Below are 26,186 nucleotides of genomic sequence, written 5' to 3'. Positions count from 1 at the left end.
AAGCAATTGACGACCAAATAATAATGATTATTATAATGGGAAGTGATAAGAGGTCTATAGGAATTGGATAAACTTCCAAAACTGGTTACAAAGAGTATGAGCTATGCTTATGTTTAGCGATATGTGTTAGAGCTCCACCTTTGACTAATCTTAGATGAACCTAAAAGAGAGCTCCCACAAATACTTGATAAAACAAGCCCTTTAATATGTGTTAAAATGTGTAAAGATTAAAAAAATTACACTATTTGTACCCCCCATAAGAGCACCTGTCTAATGCCCCAATGGTTCAGCAATGCCATAGGGACAGATATTCATCCGCATCAATTTCCACATCTTACCTTCCAGTATTGATAGAGAACTCCATCATGTGCACATGAACTACATATATACAGCACTTCGTTTATTAAAGAAAAAGATTATACAACATTAACTTGCACTGTGTGAAAAAGTAATTGCCCCCTTAGATACTCCCAGCAAATCAAACACATTAAATTGATATTTGGGTTCAGTTAAACTAGGCTCAACCAGACTACATAACATCCAGTCTTGCTAAATCTAACTATTACTTTAATAGAACTTTTCCAGCAATGTGAAGTAGACTAAAATGTCTCGACAAGCAGTGCACTAAACTATGATCAAAATTCCTGAAGAGATAAGAAATAAATTATTTAAATATAATTCTGGAAGGAATTACAAAACCATTTCTTCCCATAACACATCAATGACTCATCCAGGAAGGAAACCCAGAAAAACATCTAATGTCCTAATGGTCTCGTCCTCACCAGTTCACAGTACGTTCACAATTTTGATGGTTTTCTATTTTAACCGTGGCAATCTGTCTACAGACCCTTCTTTAGCAAATCAGCTGAGCTCCTACACTTTATTTATAACCTGCTGATCATATAACGACAACACATTATGTAGAGCTGTACAAAGTTTGTCATCACTAACATCAGCCTGTCCCAATCTATTTTCCCTATCTCAGACATACACACCAGTGCCAACTTCATACAAAGTAAATTAGACTATCAAAATGTTTTTGGAGTGTGGGAAGAGTACATGGGCAGAACATACACACTCCAAGAGTTGTTGTAAGTCGGAACAAACCTAGGACCTCAATGCTGAAAGCCACCAGTGCTAGCCACTGATCCACCGTACTGCAAATGATAATGCCATAGGACAGTTAGTTTTTCCTACATCACTGTATAGTGCCTTGTGCAAAGATAACACTTCCCAGATAGATAGATGATAGATAGATAGATAGATAGATAGATAGATAGATAGATAGATAGATAGATAGATAGATAGATAGATAGATAGAGATAGATAGATAGATAGATAGATAGATAGATAGATAGATAGATAGATAGATAGATAGATAGATAGATAGATAGATAGATACATAGATAGATAGGTAATGTCGCTGCAGAATTTACATTGTCCGTTAACGTTGGACATTATCTGCATTTGTCTATGAGTTCCAAATTAGTAATGCTCTCTCAATGGTGGATCTGAGAGAGGCCGGCCGGAGAGACCATGACACGCAGCGTCAGTGTTCAAATGATCTCTGCCCCCAGGGGGTGATCCATCTTTATTTATAAGAAAATCAGAGTAGGTGGTAACCTCAAACTTGCAAACATAAACATTCTATATATGGTAATATCCCAAAACTCCACATATATCTTTAGCCATAAGAAATACAATGTCATCACGTTTTCTCACGTTGCCTTTGTAACAGCTGAAATGCAAAGCCATAAACCAAATGACAAAGAATAGAATAGCCATCCCCCCTTGTAGGCTGTTGTGTCAGCAGATCTTTGAGCTCCAGTGACAACTGTCCACATGAAGCAATTTTAGGTTCACACATATAAAGATATTAAAATATTTTTGACGATAGATAGATAGATAGATAGATAGATAGATAGATAGATAGATAGATAGATAGATAGATAGATAGATAGATAGATAGATAGATAGATAGATTGATTGACCGACTGACTTCTCGAAGAATCCCGGGCAGTCAGTATATGTGTAATAGAAGCTAAGGACTAATACTGTGCCTAAAGCAGAATATCCTTCCTAGTATAAGTTTCAGTGTTAGGGGAAATAATTTTACATACACTAATAATAGGTAGTATTAATATACTGAATTTTGTTACAATTTGTGAACACCTTGTTGTTTTCATTTTAAATGAGATAGAACACAAAAACAACAGAAAATATATATAAATTAGAAAAAAAATTATCATTGTCCAATACCAAGCCTCTTTAGATTGGATGTAATGCTTTTCATTCTCCAATGGTTTTCTGTGACAGTCTAAATACGATCCAGCTGTCTTGTTAAACTTCCTGTGCACAAATAATTCATTTTGTTATTTCATGTTTTTTAGATTTTGGATCCTAAATATATAAAATGGATTGAATCCAAACTTTGGAAATGGTTTACAGATCATAAAATGCGGATGACATTTTTCAAGCTTTGGAGAAAATGTCAGATCAGGATTTTATTTAACAACATTTTTATTATTTTAAATACAATTTCCAGGGACATTTCACTGCTTGGCAGGTGCATCTATACAATATACTATATTACTCGCGCTGCTATTCAGGAACAAGTATTATGTATGTATTTCCTTCAGGTATATTCTGCTCTACATTATTTAGCAAATTGGAAGGTAAATACGATAAAATCATGATTAGAAATAAGTTTTTATCTTTCAATAGACATTTTTGTATAATAGATAGATAGATTTTGGGATAAACTCTGATTTTATTTGGAGTACACCCCTATGCCCAATAGGTTTCATGGGGCCTCCTTGCTAGAAAAGCTGATTGATTGATATATATTTATATATATATATATATATATATATATATATATATATATATATATATATATATATTTGTTTTCCAAAGATACCAGCATATCCATGGTTAAACAATGGAATTATGGATTTTTAAGTTTATTTGGGTTATTTAATTTGGATGTGATCCTTGTTTCTTTCACTGGTGGACACCTTATTAAAGGGGTTGTCCCTATATCGACATTTAACACCTATCCACAGGATAAGTGATAAATATCTGATCGCTAGGGGCCCCACCCCTGGGACCCCCACGATCACTAGAACGGGTGTCCTGAGCTTGAATGAAGTGGCATTTGAGCATGCATCCAACTGCTTCATTCAATGTCTTTGTGACTGACGGGAACAGCTGAGCGCTGAACTTGACTGTCTCTTTCAGTCCCATAGACTTTGAATGGATTGTCGCACCATTCAAAGTTATCCTCACTTCGGTCCTCCAGTGATGAGGAATAGGGGGCTTAGTACCCCCGATCTAGTAACCAGTGGTGTTTTTAAAGGTGGGACCTCGAGCGATCAGAAATGGGTAAGGAGAGAAAAATCCAGCGCTGTGTTGATTTAAAAAGGAAATATATTCCCAATTTTATTGCAAAAATAATTTAAAAACACACGGAGACGCAGTCTCAAAGTGTATGTAGTAGCGGGCTGTGTGGCCTTAGCCTACGCGTTTCGAGCAAGCACGTTGCTCTTAATCATGGCAAAAAGAATGTATTCTAAGCATAGTTTAGGTGATAAATGTTGATCCAGGCACAACCCTTTTAGGTAAATCAAGTTTACCTGCTCTCTGTTGATGGAAAAGCAATTCTCCAAAGATCTTCAGGTTATTATCTGATCACTATATTTTTATTTATTTTTTTAAACTTGCAAATCATGTGGTATGATGGTCCCCAGTTTCTTCAACTTAAAACTAAAATATATTAGCATGAATCATTTGGTAATGGACATCAAAACACTTTATATAAAGGTTTGTTTTCCTCTCTGAGTGATCTTTCCTCTCTATAGAATACAGACAAATCTACTTTATGTATACATAAACATGTAAGGGAATTAAAAAGAAATATCTATATCAGGATGCCCTATTTTAAGCGCAGGTACAGTTACATGCATAAATGTATACGCCCAGGGGCTTAGCTAAAGGCTCATGGGCCCTGGTGCAAGAATTCAGCTTGGGCCCCTCTACCCCTCCCCAACACCACCAGGCCCCTGTGCATGCCTATGCCCAGTCGCCTTGCCCGATAGACCCCATGAATGCCTCCACAGTATAATGCCCCCATAGCTGCCCCCACACACTATAATGCCCCCATAGCTGCCCCCACAGTATAATGCCCCCCATAGCTACCCCCACAGTATATTGCCACCCATAGCTGCCCCATACAGTATAATGCACCCCATACAGTATAATGCCCCCATAGCTGCCACATACAGTATAATGCCCTCCATAGCCCCCCATACAGTATAATGCACCACATAGCTGCCCCATACAGTATAATGTCCCATACAGTATAATGCTCTCCATAACTGCCACATACAGTATAATGCCCCCCCATACAGTATATTGCGCTCCATGGCTCCCACATACAGTATAAAGCCCCCCATAGCTGTCACATACAGTATAATGCCCCCATACAGTATAATCCCCCCCCATAGCTGTCCCATGCAGTATAATTCCCTCCATAGTTGCCCCATACAGTATAATGCCCCCCATAGCTGCCCCCATACAGTATAATGCTCACCATAGCTGCCACATACAGTATAATGCCCCACACAGTATAATTCCCCCCTAGCTGCCCCATACAGTATAATGCCCCCATACAGTATAATGCCCCCTATAGCTGTCCCATACAGTATAATGCCCCCATACAGTATAATGCCCCCCTTAGCTGTCCTATACAGTATAATGTCCCCCATATTGTATAATGCTCCCTCAGCAGCTACCATATGAGAGCCCCCTCCCATACCCACTATAATGCCCCAATATGTACATACCTAATAGAAAAATAATAACATAAATACTTACCTATCCCCGTTCCCACGACGGGTGGATGAGATCCTTCTCCTCCTCTGCACTGTGCTATAAGTGACTCGGCGCAGACAGACGCGATGACGTCACTACATCGCGCCTGCCTGCGCCGAGCCACTTGCGGCACAGTAAATGCTGGGTCAATGCTCCAGCATTGAACTGAGTTGTATCTGTGTTCTGAGGATGCAAATACAGTTGGAAGCGCGGTCAGCGCTGTATGAGAATGGGGGCCCTGTGGGCCCCCAGGCTTAGGGGCTCGGTCGCAACTACGACCCTTGTGACCCCTATAGCTACACCACTGTATACGCCCCCTCCAAACATAAAGATATATTTCTGTTTATAAATGTCACTGTTAGGGTATGTTCACACGATGAGAGGCATTTACGTGTGAAAAGACAGACTGTTAACAGCTGCCTCGTTTCACACGTAATTGCTCCTCCTCGCATTTTGCGAGCCGTCTGAGATGCTCGTAAATCTTGAGCTGTGCTTCATTGAGTTCAATGAAGAACAGCTCAAATTACGTGGCAAAGAAGTGCCCTGCACTTCTTTGCTGAGGCAGTCCATTTACGCGTTGTCGTTTGACAGCTGTCAAACGACGACGCGTAAATTACAGGTCGTCTGCACAATACGTCGGCAAACCCATTCAAATGAATGGGCAGATGTTTGCCGACGTATTGTAGCCCTATTTTCAGGCGTAAAACGAGGCATAATACGCCACGTTTACGCCTGAAAATAGGTCGTGTGAACCCAGCCTTACAATTCATGGAAGGATGACACAATCTGTTACACACATACTTAATAGCAACATGGAAAGATATGTCATTCATGTCTGTAAAATAATGATGTTAGACAACTTTGTACAAATCCGGACGGTCCTAATCAAAGTGTATTGCGGCGGCATGCTGGAGCGGAAGTAAACACGAGTCTGGTAACTTGTGTATCAGGCGCTTCTCTCTGATTTATTGTGGAAATACAGCGGGTTATATAGCTGGTTCAGCATTGGTGCAGGGCTTACGATAATCCTATTAAATCACAATAGAAACACATGACTTATTACGCATTACCATTCAGATGATAGCACATTATTAAAAGCGTCCCTCCTTGGTTTGATACTGAAATTGTATACGTGACAAGGAAGTGGCCAGCACCCCAAAAACCAATACACAGCAGCTACGACCTGCGGAGTCTCCGAACACCCACACCACTACCAAGGAACGAAAACGACACTTTCTGTTTAAAAAAACGTTTGTTTCAAATTTCTGCAGTACATTTGGAGATTAATGCTGCCATCGATGAAGTACAATTTCCCCACACCACTAGCACTCGTACATCCCCATATACCACTGCCGTACTCCACTGTGGCAACCATGTAGTTCTCAATGTACTCCTTCCCCTCATGACACCTTACATTTAGGATGCCGTTAAATCAAAAAATATTGACTTCAGTCTTGTCAGACCAGAGTGTGGATTCCTAAAAGTCTTGGCCTTAAACAATTTGAGCCTTGGAAAAACCTTAACAAGACGTCTTGTGCTTTGGCTTTCGCAGTGGTTTTCTACGTGGACAATAACCATTCATTCCACTTCTATGTAGGATGTGTCGTACACTATGTCCCATGTTACAGTCTCCAGTTTGGCTTGCCACCACTTTTGACAGCTGTAAGGCACTTGCTCAGTGATTCTCCTGCGGTTTTCTCAGCATGACTCACTGTTCACTAAAGTGAAATTTTACAGGGACGGTTTGAACTTTTCAGGGAGTTTGACATAAGACCAAGTTTTTTACATTTCTGTATTACACTTGTTACTTTGATTGTTAACCCTCTCACATTGCCAATCTGGCAGTTTATGTGGCTAAAGCATATACGTCATGCTGCAGCGATGTCAATAGACGTGATCCCTTTTTGCTCATCTTCATGTACCCTTGTCCTTTTTTGTGCAATTAAATCATTTTCTTTCTCAAGTGTCCAGACAATTCTTTCCTATGAGGTGCCATTGTTGTTAGCATGAAGTCTGAATGTGATTTAGTGGGTTGAGTACCACTTCTAGTTGTCGTACAGTTACACTGGTTTTAGTGTGATGGCTTAACAGGCTCATCTGCTGTTCAATTAACCCTACCTAGCACCAGAAAACATTTTATTAAAGGTGTTGTCTGGGCATGGGGCGGTTTTTCATACTGATGAACTATCCACAGGATAGGTCATCCATATATGATCGATGGGTGTCCGACACTTGGAACCCGCACCGATCAGATGTTCCGGCTAGCCTCCGGGCGCCAGCAGTTATGCAGTGGTCAGTGGGGAAAGCAGATGGCTCCAACTACTGTATAGCGGCCATACTGCAGCGCTGCTCCTGTTCACTTGAATAGGAGCAGATCTGCAGTGTTGCAGGACAGACGCTATACAGTGGTCGGAGCCATCTACTTCCGACACCGACCACTGCATGACTTCCGATGCCAGAGGCAGCCGGAACATCTGTGGGGTCTGGGTGTCAGACACCCAACGATCATATACTGATCATATACTGATCGGTGGACAGGTCATCAGTATGTAAAACTGCCCCATGGCCAGACAACCCCTTTAAGTTGTATTTTGTAACTTTAAAGAAGGTATACTTTGCAACATGGTCTTTTGTCATTTTGATAAGTAAATCATATTTTCTTGTTTAGTATTGGCATTTTTCATTGGCAGCTGATAAACCAGAGTTGCTGGATCATTACACAACAAATAGGAACCCCAAATATGTCTTAATTGTAAAGAGAAATTTCTGAATTGATTAGGTCTCAGAGGGGGTGTACTCATTTATGCAGTGTACTGTATGTGAACTTTAAAAGTCTGCGAGTAAGGAAGTCTTTGACTTCTTCTGCAAAGCCAGAAATTTTACATCTGATCATGGACTTAGGCTTCGTTCACATCTGCGTTGGGGTGCCGTTCTGACGTTCCGTTGGATGTTTCTGTCAGAACGGGACCCTGAGCGGACACAAACTGACGCCGACGGTAACCAGAGGTTTCCGTTTCCATCACCATTGATTTCAATCGCAACAGAGCCGGTGCCCGTGGTTTCCGTTTGTCTCTGTTGTGCACTGGACCCATTGTTTTGCCGGAAGCAATAGAGAAGCAATAGCGTAGTCGACTACGTTATTGCTTCTGGCAAAACGACGGGTTTGGTGCACAAAAGAGACAAACGGAAACCATGAGCACCGGATCTGTCACCATTGAAATCACAGGACGTCAGAACGGGACCCCAACGCAGATGTGAACGAAGCCTTACATCCATTTTTGCACAAGTGTAAAACAACATAGTCAATTTATTTTGTTCTTATGAATAATGTTTACTTAGTGAAATAGATGCACAGAAAAAAATAATGAGAAGGTATATATAAACAACATACAGCACACCTATAATTACAAATAATGAATATTTTATTTCATATCCAAAAACATAATGCACAAAAAACACATAAAAACAAATAAAATGTGAATACCATGGAAAAAAACACAAGCATGATAAGAAATTAAAGGGGTTGTACAAAAAAGCATTGCTGCATGTAAATAGGAGATAGACTTGCCTACAGATTTTCTGAAACAATCAGGCTTCTAGAAATCCTGCGGAGAAAATAAGAATTAATTTCCTGCTAATATCTATTCCATTTTTAACTGGCAGGCAGCTGAGGGTTCAGCCTTAGCAATGGGGTTATCTAAAAAAGAAGGCATATAAAGGTTATAGAGGGGGTCCCCTCTATCAGCCAGAATGGAGAGCTGCTCTGGAAGACACGAGTCGTCCTTGTATAACATATTCGGCTAATCACCTGTAATACTACATTGCTGCAATACTTGGCTGGTTTAGGCCTCCGCTGATAAAGTCAACTGTTTGCCAGGGGTGTCAGGGGCCGGACCAGACACCCGCGCCGATCAGCTGATCGCCGTAACGGCTCACAATCTTAGGCCTCATTTACACGAACGTGATATACGTCCGTGCGACGCGCGTGCTTTTCACGCGGGTCGCACGGACCTATACAAGTCTATGGGGGCATGCAGACAGTCCGTGAGTTTTGCTCAGCGTGAGTGCGCTGAAAAAAACTCACGACATGTTCTAAATTTCTGCGTTTTTCGCGCATCACGCACCCATTGAAGTCAATGGGTGCGTGAAAACCACGCAGTTCGCACGGAAGCACTTCCGTGCGAACTGCGTGATTCGCGCAAGAGCTGTCAAACTCTGAATGTAAACAGAAAAGCACCACGTGCTTTTCTGTTTACTAACATCCAAACGGAGTGTCTTAGAGATGAGCGAATCGTCTGAACCGAACCGAACTTCACCAGGTTCGACCGAACTCGTTTTGACCGAACACGGCAAAAAAAATTCCGGTACGCGACGTCAGGAGACAGTCACTGTCCAGGGTGCTGAAAGAGTTCAACTGGTTCAGCACCCTGGACAGTGACTTCCGATCACAATATACATGAACGTGTAAAAAAAAAAAGAAGTTCTGACTTACCGATAACTCCCGGCTTCTTCCTCCAGTCTGACCTCCCGGGATGACGATTCAGTCCAAGTGACAGCTGCAGCCAATCACAGGCCAAGCACAGGCTGCAGCCAATCACAGGCTGCAGCGGTCACATGGACTGCCGCGTCATCCAGGGAGGTGGGGCCGGATGTCAAGAGAGGGACGCGTCACCAAAGCAACGGCCGGGAGACCGAACTGGAGGAAGCAGGACGTTCTTGGTAAGTATGAACGTCTTTTTTTTATTCACAGGTTGCTGTATATTGTGATCGGAATTCACTGTCGAGGGTGCTGAAAGAGTTACTGCCGATCAGTTAACTCTTTCAGCACCCTGGACAGTGACTGACGTCGCCTAGCCTCATCTCTATGATGGCGGCTGCGCAAAAATCACGCAGCCGCGCATCATACACTGATGACACACGGAGCTGTCAAGTGCCTTTTGCGCACGCAAAACGCTGCGTTTTTTTGCGTGCGCAAAACTCACACGCTCGTGTAAATGAGGCCTTATGCAGATAGAGTAGTCAGGGGGGATTGCTTACCAATGTACATTGAATGGAATTAATGTACAAATCCAGTGTGGTAGAACTCACAGATCCTTGTTATAATATATGATACACTTTATAGGCCTATAGATTTATTCTTTTCACTGCCTTTAGGTTTTCAAATCATTGTGAAGTTATCATCACATCTGTGTATTTATGAGCAATAGACAATGTATTGTCTGATTAATGGACATGATGGGACATATAACGTCTTTGCTCTCTATTTTGATGGCTCTGCGTGCTTTTTCATTTGTGTTATTTAGTTTGTGAATGATGACACATATTTTCCTGCTCATGCTGTTCCGGTATAAAACATTCTTTCATTCCCACGATACAGATGAAATCATTGCCGGCTTTGAAATAGAGCAGAATTTGTTCAGTGCAGAACTTCAAATAAAACATGCCAGAAAATCGCTAACTACTGAGTATAAAAAAGATTGGAACACCAAAAACAACATATTTTAAGTGCAATCATTTGTCTGTAGACACTATGGTACAACTAAGGGTTTTTTCTAGGTTTTCTTCACGTAGAGGAAGACACGACTTCATTTGAGGTGGAAACCCCCATTTTCTAAGCACATGTTGGGTCTAATATCATCAGTCATGTCTGAGCCTTCATGTTAGACAGAGGCAGCTCTTTTTTTTTTACTCTTTTCCAAGCAGAACACTGATGAGGGTTGTCAGCATTGGAAGTCCTTTATCCTTTTTCTTAGTACAATTTCTTACAATCCGCACAAGAAGAATGACCTTATTCTCTAACATTCTCTAACACTTAGATGTTAATGGATCTGCAATGCATTTGTAACTTGAACAGAAATATATACTTTATTTTCTAAAATATTTCATAATTAATAGGTTATTTTATGAGCGTGATACAGACCAGCAATTGTGCACCTTCAATAGAGGCAGACCATGCTGATGTTATGGGGGGCAATAGGAATCACCTAACAGCTCACCCCCAAATTCACTGATACCTGAGTCACTGAAATCCTAAGACAATATATTTTGTATGCAGGTGCTGTGTAAGGCTTTGTTCACATCTGCGTTGGCTCTGTTAGAGGCCTCGGTCGCAGATACAGCAGGGATTACCAGAGATTATCGGGCACAATAGTGCAGCATGCGGCACTATTGTGTCCGGTAAAATCACGGAAACCCCGACAGAAAGCCGACGGAACCTATTGAAGTCAATGGGTTCCGTCAGCCGCCGGTGGTCTCCGTTGTGCAATGGAACTGTTGCTTCCATTATTCCCTTGTTCTGGTCCTCTGACGGATCGAAACAACAGAATTTCACAATGCAAGTATGAACCAAGCCAAACTCATGTCTCCACAGAACTGTTCTAATGTTGACATTATTAAGATTTTGCTATGGGACTGCCTGACTTTACGTTCCTGTTGGAAAATATATATTTTTTCCTTCAAACTACTGATTATAATAAAATATCATGTTTTTTCAGTCTTAAATATGCAGACTTATGTCGTACCAATTTCCAACAAACATCAAGTCCAGAATTTAATACATTCTGCTAAACATAGACATTCAAGTTCCATCGACACGTCTTCTCTAAACAATCCTAGATTTACTAATGAAGCAGCAGGGACCAAGATGGACTTGCCTACGTCAATATCTTCAGTATCTGTAGAAAAGGTCATATGCCTTCCAGCAGATGAATCATTTTAGACCTTCTCTACAATATATGGTACAGATACAAATCTCAAACAATACCTTATTCTGAGCTCTTACTGCACCAAATTATGCTTATACCACAGCTGAGCAATGTTATCGATATTGTAGACTTTTGGGTTTTGACACCTTTTGTATGTGTGTTGGCTAAACTCCTTTAGAGATAAATAATGTTCAGTTCGCTCATTCACCGATTATTAATATATCATGTCAATTGTATTTGCCTAAATTTATTAATTGTAGTTCTGTAGAACTGATTATTATATAAATCACCGTATGTTAAAACAATATAAATGAAGACATGATCGTCCAAATGGCTTTTCAGAACCGATGTGAAAGCCCATTGATAGTGTCATAGATATTTTTCACTGGTGCACAATGTCTGGGCTTAGGCTGTTTTCAATCACATTACTATTTAGTCATTTTTCAAACCACCTGCGAAGGATTGTATGTGATGGTACATTGATCAGTACATTCATTGTACAAATGCTGTAATTTTCAAAAAGCACGTTCAATCGTAATGCATATGTATTATGTTTGTAAATGATGGAGGAGCGACATATACATTTACTGATACTGCTAATATTTATAATTGCTCACATACCCTATATAAACGAGACAATATGTAGCATATAGGTGAGACGATTTATGAAATGTTTTACTCAAATCTCAATCAAATTGTTCGAGAAATTTGCCATCTTTAAATGTATAAGACTTAAGTTGGTGATGATATTAGAAGGTTACTTTTCAGCAAATAATCATTGTGTCGTAACCTCGCAACAAATTACCGTAGCTTTGTTTTCCTGAAAGACAATTGAGGACACCTAGTACATAAGAAATTAACATCGTTCCCTACAGCAAATGCAGACCTGAAAGAGATCAATAGCTAGAAGACATAAACAACTGCTTATCTATGCTTTGGTTTCCGTACAGGTCACCCTCATAAGTAATAAATTCAGATGTCTCTGTTTATGATGCCACACAAAAACCCTTAAAATTCTGAAAAAATTATAGTTAACCTTTATTCTTGGGCATAGGTACTGTCGATCATTAGCCAATTAAATATGACATACATTTGCCATATTTCTACTATTTGTGAATAAATATAATAAATAGTGGTGACCCAGCCGAAAGATAGCTTTCTATTTGGATATGTGGCCACATACGTACTAGACGTAAGATCATATTGTCACAACGCTCAAGTGGTTTTATTTATGATTCACTTAATATACTCTTATAATTTTCATTAGTGGTCATTGTACATTTGACCTTTGACTTAAGGCCCTTTTTCACAGACAGATCCCTCGCCGCTTAGATCACTGGTCGACGATAATGACTTGTTGATCAGAGCTCATTTACTTCATTTTCATGGAGCAATGATCCTGGCTATATGGGGTTATGTGTTTGGTCGTCCATTTGCTGATCGCTGCCGTGTTTACCAGGACCGCTGATCGGTAATGAACGGTCGTATGAGTGCTCGTTCACCTGATCATCGACCTATGTTAAAGGACCTTTAGGGCTCACACTTGTTTATGTGTGCTGTTGCCATTCTTTCTTTTTTAGATTTGGTCTTAGAGTTGGTGAGCCGGATCAAGTTCACCATCTGACGTGCACCACTATTTGATTCTCTATGGGTGCTGCTAAATAACTGTATTCTGTGGTTGACCTGTTTGTACCACACCCCAGTACAACATATTTTTAACTGTGCTATGGGGAGTGGTTTCAGGGCAGAAGTTCCCACACAGTCGTTCTAATTTAGTTGTCCCGTTGCAAGACTTTGAGATGGAATAAATAACACTGGTGATCACCTTGTTTCCTCCAAAACAAATGTACAAGAACAGCTATAGCAGCTCAATGGGTGAGGAGCTCCTCAAACAACTCCCCATATATTAGCTTCCTGGACTCCCGTAAGGTGAAACAGGTTGTCTCAGGATAGACATTAATAGCATATTGCTAGAATATGCTTCCAATGTACCTTTGGCTGGGGTTCAACCACTGTGACCTCTGCTGATCGCTACAGCGAAGTGGCAGCAATGCTCTAAAAGCGTAGTGCCACTTTATATCTCCTGTCTTTTTTGCTCAGTTTTCTTTGGACGGCGCATTATCAGACCATTATAGTCAAGCGCTGACCATGTGGCCGCCCAAAAAAAGCCAAGTAGGGCCAACAGCAGGCAAAGTGCCGCTGCCTAATGCCGCTGCCACTATATTCTAGCAATCAGTGGGGGTCACAGAGATCCCCTGCTGCCATACTCTGGTACTATTCCACTAATATCTATTCTGGTAAAACCTATTTAACTGTGGTCACATATGTATCTTGAAATATTTCGTAGAGTTAGGCATTTAAACACAAGACAAAATGTACTTTTGTCATATATTTTTACGGTTGGGTGTATCGGCTTTCACACTGAGAGGATTTCAGACATGTAATAATGCATAGCCTTTTTCATAGTCTCTGGTTTATCTTGAATCAATATGAAACATGAAAACATTGTGTGTGAGATAATACATCACCACTCCATGTGAAGGGTATTCTATTGATCCACAAAAGATCAGTTTTCTTAGAATTATAGGTACAGTGAAAGTGCATGATAAATCTAAAAGCTTTCACTGTATAACAATCAGTTTAAAGGGAACATACACACCATCTGGCATGCTGAGAATATCTATCTGAATGATTTTTCTTAAAATCTCTTTATTCTGGATTCGTGTATTTTGGGAAATATGATATACCTAAGAAATAACTCACTATCCTAGTACTAGTGTCACTGATGTCTTTACATCAGGGCGGACACAGAGAGCTGAGGGCCTCTGTGCAAAACCGGTATATGGGCCCTCTGTTCTTCCATATTTCATCGTAAATCACCTCAATAATCCACCAGTAATCGTGAGCCATAAAATTCATCATCTCAGGCATTTACATGTAATATGACAGACAGAAGAAGGTTGCTTTAAGGTGACAGTGGGCCCTTTTACCTACTGGGCCCCTGTGCCGTAGCACAGGTTGCACCAATGGTGTGTCGGCCACTGCTTTACACATCAGGAACTGGTATTCAAAGTTAGAACTAGAACCTATGCCTGAGGCTGGCCATACACTTGAGATGAAAAACAGGCCCATGATCTTATGTGTATGAAGCCCAACTATCCCCCCATTCATTTGCTCCTGTAAGGCCGAGTATTGGCAAGGACCGCAAGTTTAGTCGCAATTTTGAAACAGTACGCACAGGTGTTGCTAAAAAAAGGTCCTTTACTGACCGGTGGTATATACAATCGGCCACAAGGGGTATAAACACTTCTCAGCAGAGAGGCACAGTCTGTTTAACAACATTACACAGCAAAATGGGGGTAATAGTGACTCACCAGCTTCATTTGGTTTTCTTGGACAGAGCTTCAACTCCTTTTTAATACCGGGGTATGTCAACTTCAAATCCATGCCCTTTCTTCCTTTTTGGCATCTAGAAGTCTTTGTTACTATTGTGGAAAGGACCCATGCAACTTCCAACCGCTGTCTTATCAAGTCACATTCGGCTTTTATCTCTACTTGCTGTAAGGCTTCCTGGAAACTCAACCCGCCTGTTCCAGACCCGCTCTAGCTTCAGGGTCTTCCATAAATCTCATGCTCATCAGCACTAGTAGCGATCTGCTGATGCCCAAACACTGGACCCCTTTAGGCTGGAGCAGGCGCGTTTTATCAATTGAGCACCACCACCAGCGTGAAGCATGCAGCGTCCTTACGCTAGATGCATGCTATCCAGTTAATGCACAGTAACAAATTGCAAGTGGGGCCCGAGCCATTCCTACTGGCAATGCCTTCAGTATGGTGCGTAAGCCACTAATGCCTGTAAAAGTAGTAAATAGCAGTCAGCTTTACTGGTTTGAGGGCATGCACAACTCAAAACATGTGACCACAGGTTCTATGCACATAACAACACAGTGTGGAAGCATTTCAATATAAATATATACACTTAATAAAGCAATACCACAGCATACATAATGTCTTCTACAGGATCTGGACCTGTGAAAAAGATCAGTAAAAGCAAAACAAATCAATACACAACCACAGGGGCATCTTATTACATCTCCTCCATGCTGCTCTACACTTGGCAAAGGTGAGGGGCAGTGACTTCTTCCACACCTTACAGTTACATGGGATATAAGTTTCTGCCAGGTGTCAGGCAGTGGTTTATTTCACACTGACCATTGAAATAAACATGCATGGTAGGGCAAGTGTGCTTGTTTATGGTGGAGGCAGGAGAAATTGCTGTCATATAGGCCAACGGTAGCTCGTTCAGCTATTTAAGTGTATTGTCGTCTTAAATTATAATCATTATTTAGATAGTGATACAAAATAATAATTTATACTACAAAATTTTTATAAAATGACTAGTTTTAAATAGATTTGATTGAAATCTCTGTCAATTAAAGATTTAAAAGTTTATTATTCTCCAAAAGAAAAAAACTGTGATCAACTTTTTTCATCCAATTAATTTCTGAAGGAGTAGGGACAGAAATTTCCATCTTTCAATTCAAGAACCCTGTAAACCGTGCCATACGTCTCAGCTTCCTGGACTCCAATTATTATGACTGGGGTTATTGTGCCTAAACGTACTTATACCTAAATATACTGATTTTGGGTTTAGTCAGATTTTAAGCTCTTTTCAAGGACTATATGGTCATTTGGTTGAAAGATGTCTATGTATGTATAGCCAGAATAATGCTGGCAAGATAAGAACTCATGAAATCAGGATAATGAAATGTGTGCATTCTGGGGTGTAATGGAGCAGTTCTTAAAATTTAAAGTGGCACAATTTACTTTTAGTAATGATTGGATATCTCCTTCATACTCTGGAAAAATGCTCACATTATACAGCCGCGACTATACTGAACATATAATAATCTTTATTTATATAGCGGCAACATATTCCGTAGCACTTTACAATTCAGAGGGAACATGTACAAACAAAATCAGACATTACGTTGTGAAAAAAGGGAAGATCCTGCTCGCAAGTATAAGGAAATAGGGGGGACAAAAAAATGTAAAAAGTGCTTCTCCGATACACACGTCCAGCCATCTTCTATACTAAATAGGGTAGTACACATGAAGCTGCATGAGCCGGTCCCCGGCCTGGATCTGTGTATGCACAGGTATGAAGTACATTAGGGTGCAAGGCGTGCGGGGATACTGCTGAGTGTATGGGTCGGTATCGAGGAATAATGGTGAGAAAAGAACAGGAGTCAAATTATGGAATGTGATAGGCTTTAGGATCGACAGCTCATCCCATGTACTGTATTCGTATTAGGTGGACGTGTGGGTTAATTCCACTTTATTTGGTTGTGTATGGATTGGTTTGGTTTAATACGTTATTTTATTATGTTTTCTTATATGTATTTATTAATAATTAAGGTATATACTTTCTATATATAATTTGTGGTGTGTTCACTGGATGCTCCCTTTTCTTACAAAGTGTGCATTTTCTTAAAGAACCCTCTAGTTCTTTTATTTTTTCTTTACTTAAAGGGAATGTGTCGCTAGAAAAATATATATTTTTTTTTAGTTAAACTGTTAGTATATACAGTGAAGGAAATAAGTATTTGATCCCTTGCTGATTTTGTAAGTTTGCCCAGTGTCAAAGACATGAACAGTCTAGAATTTTTAGGCTAGGTTAATTTTACCAGTGAGAGATAGATTATATATATAAAAAAAAAAGAAAGAAAATCACATTGTGAAAATTATATATATTTATTTGCATTGTGCACAGAGAAATAAGTATTTGATCCCCTACCAACCATTAAGAGTTCAGCCTCCTCCAGACCAGTTACACGCTCCAAATCAACTTGGTGCCTGCATTAAAGACAGCTGTCTTACATGGTCACCTGTATAAAAGACTCCTGTCCACAGACTCAATTAATCAGTCTGACTCTAACCTCTACAACATGGGCAAGACCAAAGAGCTTTCTAAGGGTATGTTCACACGGCCTATTTACGGACGTAATTCGGGCGTTTTTGCCCCGAATTACGTCTGAAAATAGCGCCTCAATAGACTCCAATGAATAGCAGCGCCAATTACGCCCGTAATTGACGCGGCGTTCAAGCGCCTACACATGCCGTTACGGCTGAAATTACTGGGATGTTTTCAGGCTGAAACATCCCCGTAATTTCAGCCGTTACGGACGCCCTCGTGTGAACATACCCTTAGGCTGGGTTCACACGACCTATTTTCAGACGTATACGAGGCGTTTTTTGCCTCGTTTTACGTCTGAAAATACGTCTCAAATACGTTGTCAAACATCTGCCCATGACTTTCTATGGGTATAACGCTGTATTGTTCCCACGACGCGTAATTTTACGCGTCGTACGGCAATTACGACACGTAAAATTATGCCTCGTAAAAAGAAGTGCAGGACACTTCTTTGGACGTTTTTGGAGCTGTTTTCTCATAGACTCCAATGAAAACAGCTCCAAAAACGAATGTAAAAAACGCCGCGAAAACGGCGCGAAAAACGCCGCGAAAAATGCGAGTTGCTCAAAAAACGTCTGAAAAACAGGGGCTGTTTTCCCTTGAAAACAGCTCTGTATTTTCAGACGTTTTTGGTCACTACGTGTGCACATACTCTAAGGATGTCAGGGACAAGATCATAGACCTGCACAAGGCTGGAATGGGCTACAAAACCATAAGTAAGCCGCTGGGTGAGAAGGAGACAACTGTTGGTGCAATAGTAAGAAAATGGAAGACATACAAAATGACTGTCAATCGACATCGATCTGGGGCTCCATGCAAAATCTCACCTCGTGGGGTATCCTTGATCCTGAGGAAGGTGAGAGCTCAGCCGAAAACTACACGGGGGGAACTTGTTAATTATCTCAAGGCAGCTGGGACCACAGTCACCAAGAAAACCATTGGTAACACATTACGCCGTAATGGATTAAAATCCTGCAGTGCCCGCAAGGTCGCCCTGCTCAAGAAGGCACATGTACAGGCCCATCTGAAGTTTGCAAATGAACATCTGGATGATTCTGAGAGTGATTGGGAGAAGGTGCTGTGGTCAGATGAGACTAAAATTGAGCTCTTTGGCATTAACTCAACTCGCCTTGTTTGGAGAAAGAGAAATGCTGCCTATTACCCAAAGAACACCATCCCCACTGTCAAGCATGGAGGTGAAAACATTATGTTTTGGGGGTGTTTCTCTGCTAAGGGCACAGGACTACTTTACCGCATCAATGGGAGAATGGATGGAGCCATGTACCGTCAAATCCTGAGTGACAACCTCCTTCCCTCCACCAGGACATTAAAAATGGCTCGTGGCTGGGTCTTCCAGCACGACAATGACCCGAAACATACAGCCAAGGCAACAAAGGAGTGGCTCAAAAAGAAGCACATTAAGGTCATGGAGTGGCCTAGCCAGTCTCCAGACCTTAATCCCATCGAAAACTTATGGAGGGAGCTGAAGATCCGAGTTGCCAAGCGACAGCCTCGAAATCTTAATGATTTACAGATGATCTGCAACGAGGAGTGGGCCAAAATTCCATCTAACATGTGTGCAAACCTCATCATCAACTACAAAAAATGTCTGACTGCTGTGCTTGCCAACAAGGGTTTTGCCACCAAGTATTAAGTCTTGTTTGCCAAAGGGATCAAATACTTATTTCTCTGTGCACAATGCAAATATATATATATAATTGTGACAATGTGATTTTCTGTTTTTTTTTTTTTATATATATAATCTATCTCTCTCTGGTAAAATTAACCTGGCCTAAAAATTCTAGACTGTTCATATCTTTGACAGTGGGCAAACTTACAAAATCAGCAAGGGATCAAATACTTATTTCCTTCACTGTAAATGATTACACATTGTTCTAATTTTTTTAATTTTTCACAAGTCAGGAAATATTATAAATTAGATTCTAATTTATAACCTTTCCATGTGCTGGTCACTAGAGGGAGCAATTCCAAAAATTGCAGCATTGGAATGTGGTAAAGCAACCTCATTGCTTTATGCTGCAAGATTGGAGAAGACACACTCGCTCTAGTGTGCTCAAACAATCCCCCCTCCTTTATCCTTGCTAGTGCCAGGAGAAAGGAGGGGGTTGAATGTTCAAACCTCCTACACTGTGTGCCGCCATTTTTTGAGCGAATGCACAGTGTAGGAGGATTAGATAAAGTGGTAATCACACAGTATAACACGAACATACACAAACATAACTTACCTGCTCCTGCCGCCGCCGCTCCCTCCGCTCCGTCTGCTCCTAGTCCTTGATTCTGAACATATGGACGGAAGCCGCGACCGGAAGTATTCATCTTACTGTCCGGCCGCGGCTTCCGGTCCACATGAAAATGGCGCTGGATGTCGCTCAGCCGAAGACCTTCCTTTTGGACTGTGTGGGAGCGGCGCATGCGCCGTTCCCACACAGACGGCATACGCTATAGTGAATGGAAAGGCTCCCGTTCGCATTCACTATGGGGATATATGTGCCGTATTCCATCTCTGTATGTGTCGTTAATCGACACATACAGAGATGAAAAAAAAATGGCAGCCCCCATAGTGAAGAAAAAGTTAGAAAAAAGAAAAAAGTACAACACAAAAACACAAATAAATAAAATTTATTTTAATAACATACTAAACGCAAAAACATATAACAATTTTTTTTTTCGTGACACCTTCCCTTTAAATTAATGGTATTTATCTGCATTGTCATTTGCATGGAAATCAAATGACAATACAGACGTGCAGATGTGTCTTAACCAGATAGAAAAAAGGAGGACTGAGGAGGACTGAGAGTCCTGATATAGGTGATAACACGTAATTTCATGCTGGTGCTCTTTCAGCTCAGCAAAATCTTCTGTAGTGTTTTAACGGCTACTGATAAAATGTGGCATTTAAAGCAGTCAATGTGTTTTATATACTCTGGCATTTCATTTCCGTTAAGCTGGAAGGTGAATAGTGCGAATGGGTAAAGTGCTTTGTGTGTCAGGACTAGCTAAGAGAACATTGTTTCTACTTTATTTTTCCATTCTCTATATACTGCAGTAGCATTTAAAAAAGCTGCACTGTTTTTCGTCTTCTGTGCCACCTTCTCTACTTAGCACCTCCAACGTACACGTTAATAGCATAGGAAGCTATCGTTGTGCATTACTTTGGCTTCATTACTACCACCGGAGCCGGAGAGATCATTTATGAAATGTCCTTCATCTGCCTAGGATGGTGGGTATGCATTCACAACATTCTGTAAAAGTGAGTAAAGTGAGAAAGACTACTATTATCTGGGAGTTCTCATATGCGTACTACAAATGCCATTTTATCTTTGAAAGCAGCAATTTATGAGGTTTTTACATTCTCAAAGAAGCACTCCGACAAAAATTTGTATTCTCTGGGCCATTAGAAAGGCATATTATGTAACTTGTGGTGAAGGTCATTTTCCTACCGGTGGCTGTATTTGTGAGTTATCCACTTCCTTCTGGTCCTCCGCTGTGTCATGTGACCAGCAATAGGACTCTCCGACTGCCACAGCGCCCCATGTGTGGACAGGAAGTCAGTTTCTCTATTCATTCCTATAAGACTCACCTCGAGGCAGTTGGTGAGTCCTATTGCTGGTCACATGACACAGCTGAGGACCAGAAGGGAGTGGATAACTCACAAATACAACCGCCGGTAAGAAGATTACCTTCACCACAATTTACATAATGTGCCTTTCCAACAGGCCAGAGAATAATAAAAAATTTGGGAGTGCTCCTTTAACCCCTTCGGGACGAAGCCATTTTTTTATTTTTTATTTTCGTTTTTCACTCCCCGCATTCCAAGAGCCATAACTTTTTTATTTTTCCGTCAATAGAGGGGTGTGAGGGCCTCGTTTTTTGCAGGAGGAGTTGTATTTTCTTTTGGTACCATTTATATTTCCATATAATGTACTGGGAAATTGGAAAAAAATTCTTTGCTGAAGTTGGAAAAAACTGCGATTCCTCAAATGTTTTTTGGGTTTAGTTTTTACAGCTTTCACCGTGCGGTAAAACTTATCTTTATTATATGGCTCACCACGTTCTGAGAGCCATAACTTTTTTATTTTTTTGCCGATTGAGTGGTGTGATGGCTTATGTTTTGCGGGACGAGCTGTAATGTTTATTGGTACCATTTTTTGGTATGTAGAACGTTTTGATCACTTTGTATTACTTTTTTTAGAGCTATGTTGACCAAAAAAACAGCGATTTTGGCGGTTTACATTTTTTACGGCGTTCACCGTGCATGTTAAATAACGCTATATTGTAATAGTTCAGACTTTTACGGATGCAACAATACCAATTTTGTTTACTTTTTAAAATTTTTACATTACTTTAGGGGGAAAATGGGAAAAGGTGTATATATATTTTTTTTAGGGGACTAGGGGACTTGAACCAGCGCTGGTACAATATACTGCAATAATGTATTGCAGTGTATAGTCATTTTTACAGGCATCTGTTAATCCCTGCCACAGGCAGGGCTTAGCAGATGTAGAGTGAAGGCAGCCCTGGGGGTCTTCATTAGGCCCCTGGGCTGCCATAACAACTGTCATCAACCCCTGATCTCACTGCGGGGTGTGATGAGCTGTCGGAGGAGGCCACTCCCCTCTTTTCAACGCCTCAGATCCTGCGGTCGCAATTGACTTCAGCATTTGAGGTGTTAAACAACCAGGAACAGCATGAACGCTGCTCGCGACTGTTAGTCCCCGGTGTCCGCTGTAAAATACAGCCAACACCCACAGCATATGGAGCACGCTCAGTGCGTGAGCTCGCTCCAAACATCACCCCCTGCACCCGGACGTAATGGCACGTTCGGGTGCGCGAAGGGGTTAATACATAACACCTCAAATTTATATTGGGAAAGCATAAATAAAGAACTGAACAGTTACTATGATGGTTACTGTAAGGCTGGGTTCACATGACCAATTTTCAGGCGTAAACGAGGCGTATTATGCCTCGGATTTACACCTGAAAATACGGCTCCAATACGTCGGCAAACATCTGCCCATTCATTTGAATGGGTTTGCCGACGTACTGTGCCGACGACCTGTCATTTACAGCTGTCAAACGACGACGCGTAAAATATCAGCCTCGTCAAAGAAGTGCAGGACACTTCTTTGGATGTAATTTAAGCCGTTTTTCATTGATTCGAATGAAGAACAGCTCACAATTACGGCCGTCAAAGACGCCTCGCAAAATGCGAGTACGAGCAATTACGTCTGAAATGACGGAGCTGTTTTCTCCTGAAAACAGCTCCGTCATTTCAGACGTAAATGTAGTTAGCGTGTGCACGTACCCTTAGGGGCAGTATTTCTCCTCCCATTGACTTCAATGAAAGGTTCGGGTGGAATCCACTGGAAGATCGGGCAGGATGTTTCTTTTTCCCGCTAGCTGCAAAAATCAGCTAGTGGGAAAAAGAAGTGTCTGATTCCCATTAAAATCAATGGGAGGCGGAATTTTTTCGTTGGAATCCACTGCAAAAATTTTGCCGTGTGAAAAGGACCTTATAGTGCTATAGACAGCAGTTTACCTTTTTTCTGTTCTTAGAACAGAGAGACAAACATATCATTATTATGAGAAAATATATTTTTTTATTGACATTTTTACACGCAGAATACATTTTTTAGTTATGCCTTGTGTTTTTTTTGTTCTTTTTTTAAAGGGGTTGTCACATGAAGGCCATTCCTTTCTATATGCCTTATTAAGGCAAATGGACATCATGGGGGAGGCTCCCTTGTTCTGGACCATCCTCTATGAGCCAGATCAGAGAAACATTCTGAAAAGGCAGTTCTTGTTCTAGTGGACCCAGCCTGTCCATGTTTTACATGATTGGCCATTTATTTGACTGGCCGTAATGTTATGGCCATCGCAGGGGAAATGTTTATCTAGAAGCAGTTCTCCCTGCGTTTAGGGAAGCCAGATTACACCGATTAGCTGATGCCTGGACAGGCTTCTATTTAAAAAGTAATTGCCTTTATGAAGGAAACCAGTTAAAATCTAAAGTAATTCTCTAAAACCTAAAAATCAGGTGAGACTGGGGTTAAAGAGGCTCTGTCACCAGATTATAAGTGCCCTATCTCCTACATAATCTGATCGGCGCTGTAATGTAGATAACAGCAGTGGTTTTTATTTTGAAAAACGATCATTTTTGAGCAAGTTATGAGCAATTTTAGATTTATGCTAATGAGTTTCTTAAAGGCCAACTGGGCGTGTTTTTACTTTTGACCAAGTCGGTGTTGTAAAGAAGTGTATGAGGCTGACCAATCAGTGACCAATCAGTGACCAATCAGTGACCAATCAGTGTCCTACACTTCTCATTGTTCCAGCCCAACATGATCCACAGCACAGTGTGATTGTGCAGTAAAAGAAGCTGGGCTGGAGCAATGAGAAGTGCAGGACACTGATTGGTCACTGATTGGTCAGCCTCATACACTCCTCTGTACAACACCCACTTGGTCAAAAGTAAAAACAGGCCCAGTTGGTCTTTAAGAAACTCATTAGCATAAATCTAAAATTACTCATAACTTGCTCAAAAATGATAGTTTTTTCAAAATAAAAACCACTGCTGTTACCTACATTACAGCGCCAATCAGATTATGTAGGAGATAGGGCACTTATAATCTGGTGACAGAGCCTCCTTAAGTTGGCTGTAGTCATGAGATAAACATTTATAATGTCATCCAACAGCCAGTCATGAATTGGTCACTTTCTTTGAATTACCCAGAGATGACCTGTTGAATTTTTTTTTCCATGTTTTATTTTTTGTGGATATTCTGATCTTTATCTAAGCAGCTGATGGGGGGATGTTGAAGTAGAGCATACTTTTGTCACTTGTCCTGTTCTGGATGTGGTAAAAAAAAAAAAAAGTATTTGACAATGTTTGTAGTGGCATTGATCAGAACTGCAAGAGTATGAGTGTACAGACTGGTTGGCAGATTTTTATCCAATGCCTAGGTGTAAGTACAACTTTCCCCAAAGGTATACTCATAGGGGTCTAGGAACCTGGCATTTGTGGGGCTTTATCAACAGCCCTTATACCACCGGAGTGCTGATCTAGGTGTCCTTGTATTTGAAAACAATAGCTGATATCAATGGAAATGTATGGATTAAAAAAAATAATAATAATTTTTAACCTTAAAGATGCTACACAGCAACATAAATCTCAGCATCCATAATGTCTGTAAATATGACTTCGGGGAGTGATGGATTGTGCATAGCTGTCCTAAAAGATCATTTTTAAGATGCTAGAGTAGTTAGCTTGTAATAGTGTGTGTACTAGGAAAAAATAGACAATAGCTATGAAAGTGGGTGCATCCACAAAAGGCCCCTAAGGTACCTAATTGGGGTTGAATAGAAGAGCCTTACATTCAGTGGGTTCCTTCACCTGACTAATCCTATATGACTAGACTGGTTTAGTAATAACATTGAGTCCTTTTGTGCATATATTAGATATACTGGGTTCAGAAAGTGAAATATTAGCTATACAATATTTATAATTTTGGACTTCCATCAATATTGAGGGCCAGGCATTGCCATGTTCTGGCTGATGAGGCCTCAGTAGAAAAAGTTTGAGAATCCCTGAGATTTTTTTTCTTCTCACTGGTGCCATATCTTGGTTAAGGGAAATTTCCAGAAATCTCCGTTTTTTAACACAATATTGTAATGCAAGTGATTGATTCTTATGCCTTTTGGATTTTTTTTATTGTTATGTCCATTACAAAATTTGTTTTCCACTCCATAGAAAAGCTGTTAAGTTATGTCTATTACTTTCAGCAAAATGGGACATAAATCTAGGCAACAAGATTTAACTTGAACGCCATTTAATTAATTTTCTTTTCTTTTCTCCCTAATGTCCCCTTCTGTACTTAGCTGAACGAGGCAGCCAAACAACTCATTGAGAAGGACAAGACAAGCTTATCCTCAGCACCAGGCTATGAGGTCCCTGTCTCTGTTGATGCCAACATGGTACTCAGTGTGACCCAGAGTCCTATTCTAAACCATACCGGAGTTGTCAGTGCCAACCAGAGGCATTTCGACATCAAGAAGAATGCCAAGAAACGACACTCGTTCACAGCCCTAAGTATGACGCACAAATCCTCCCATGCCATGAATAACAGACATTCCATGGAAATTAGTGCTCCAGTATTGATCAGTTCTAGTGATCCCCGCGCTGCTGCCAGAATCGGAGGCATGACTCAACTTTCATCCAGTGCTCCCGTCCAGGTAACTGTTTATAGAACAGCCACATGAGGGCATAACTAACAATTAGTAGCCCATTCAGATGGCATCTGGAGAAAATTAGCCAATATTTTCTACTATGAATATAGTGTGTTGCCTGTGCTGTGAGATTTTTTTTTACATACTGCATACATGTATCCTTTATACATGTGCCCACTATGGGAGTCTTAACAAGCTATCTTTGAAATCTCTTTGCATGTATGTCTCTACTAATACCAATTCTAATATATGAAATACTCTAATACTAAACCTGTGCTGCCCTCATTATGACAGCATAACCAGGATCACATTAAAAAATACTGTTGACGCTCCTTGTTATTCATGGCTGTTGGAAGGTTAACTAGTCACATAAATTACCATTTATTAAC

General features: G+C 40.7%; 1 protein-coding gene across 2 annotated transcripts in view; it reads left to right on the top strand.

Moving 5' to 3' along the window:
• Positions 1-26,186, top strand: part of SH3RF3 (SH3 domain containing ring finger 3) — a 437,353-nt gene that overhangs the window by 271,823 nt on the left and 139,344 nt on the right. Inside the window, exon 4 of one of the 2 annotated variants that reach the window (XM_075852650.1) lies at positions 25,450-25,803. The exons of the other annotated variant lie outside the window; for it this stretch is intronic. Within the exon in view, the coding sequence (XP_075708765.1) occupies positions 25,450-25,803 (354 nt within the window). The remainder of the gene's footprint in view (positions 1-25,449; positions 25,804-26,186) is intronic. 2 annotated transcript variants of the gene reach the window in all.

The sequence above is a fragment of the Rhinoderma darwinii genome, chromosome 2 (genome assembly GCF_050947455.1).
Source record: "Rhinoderma darwinii isolate aRhiDar2 chromosome 2, aRhiDar2.hap1, whole genome shotgun sequence".
Taxonomy (NCBI): Eukaryota; Metazoa; Chordata; class Amphibia; order Anura; family Rhinodermatidae; genus Rhinoderma; species Rhinoderma darwinii.
The sequence above is the reverse complement of the archived record's forward strand: the minus strand, read 5'-3'. Positions and strand labels throughout refer to the sequence as shown.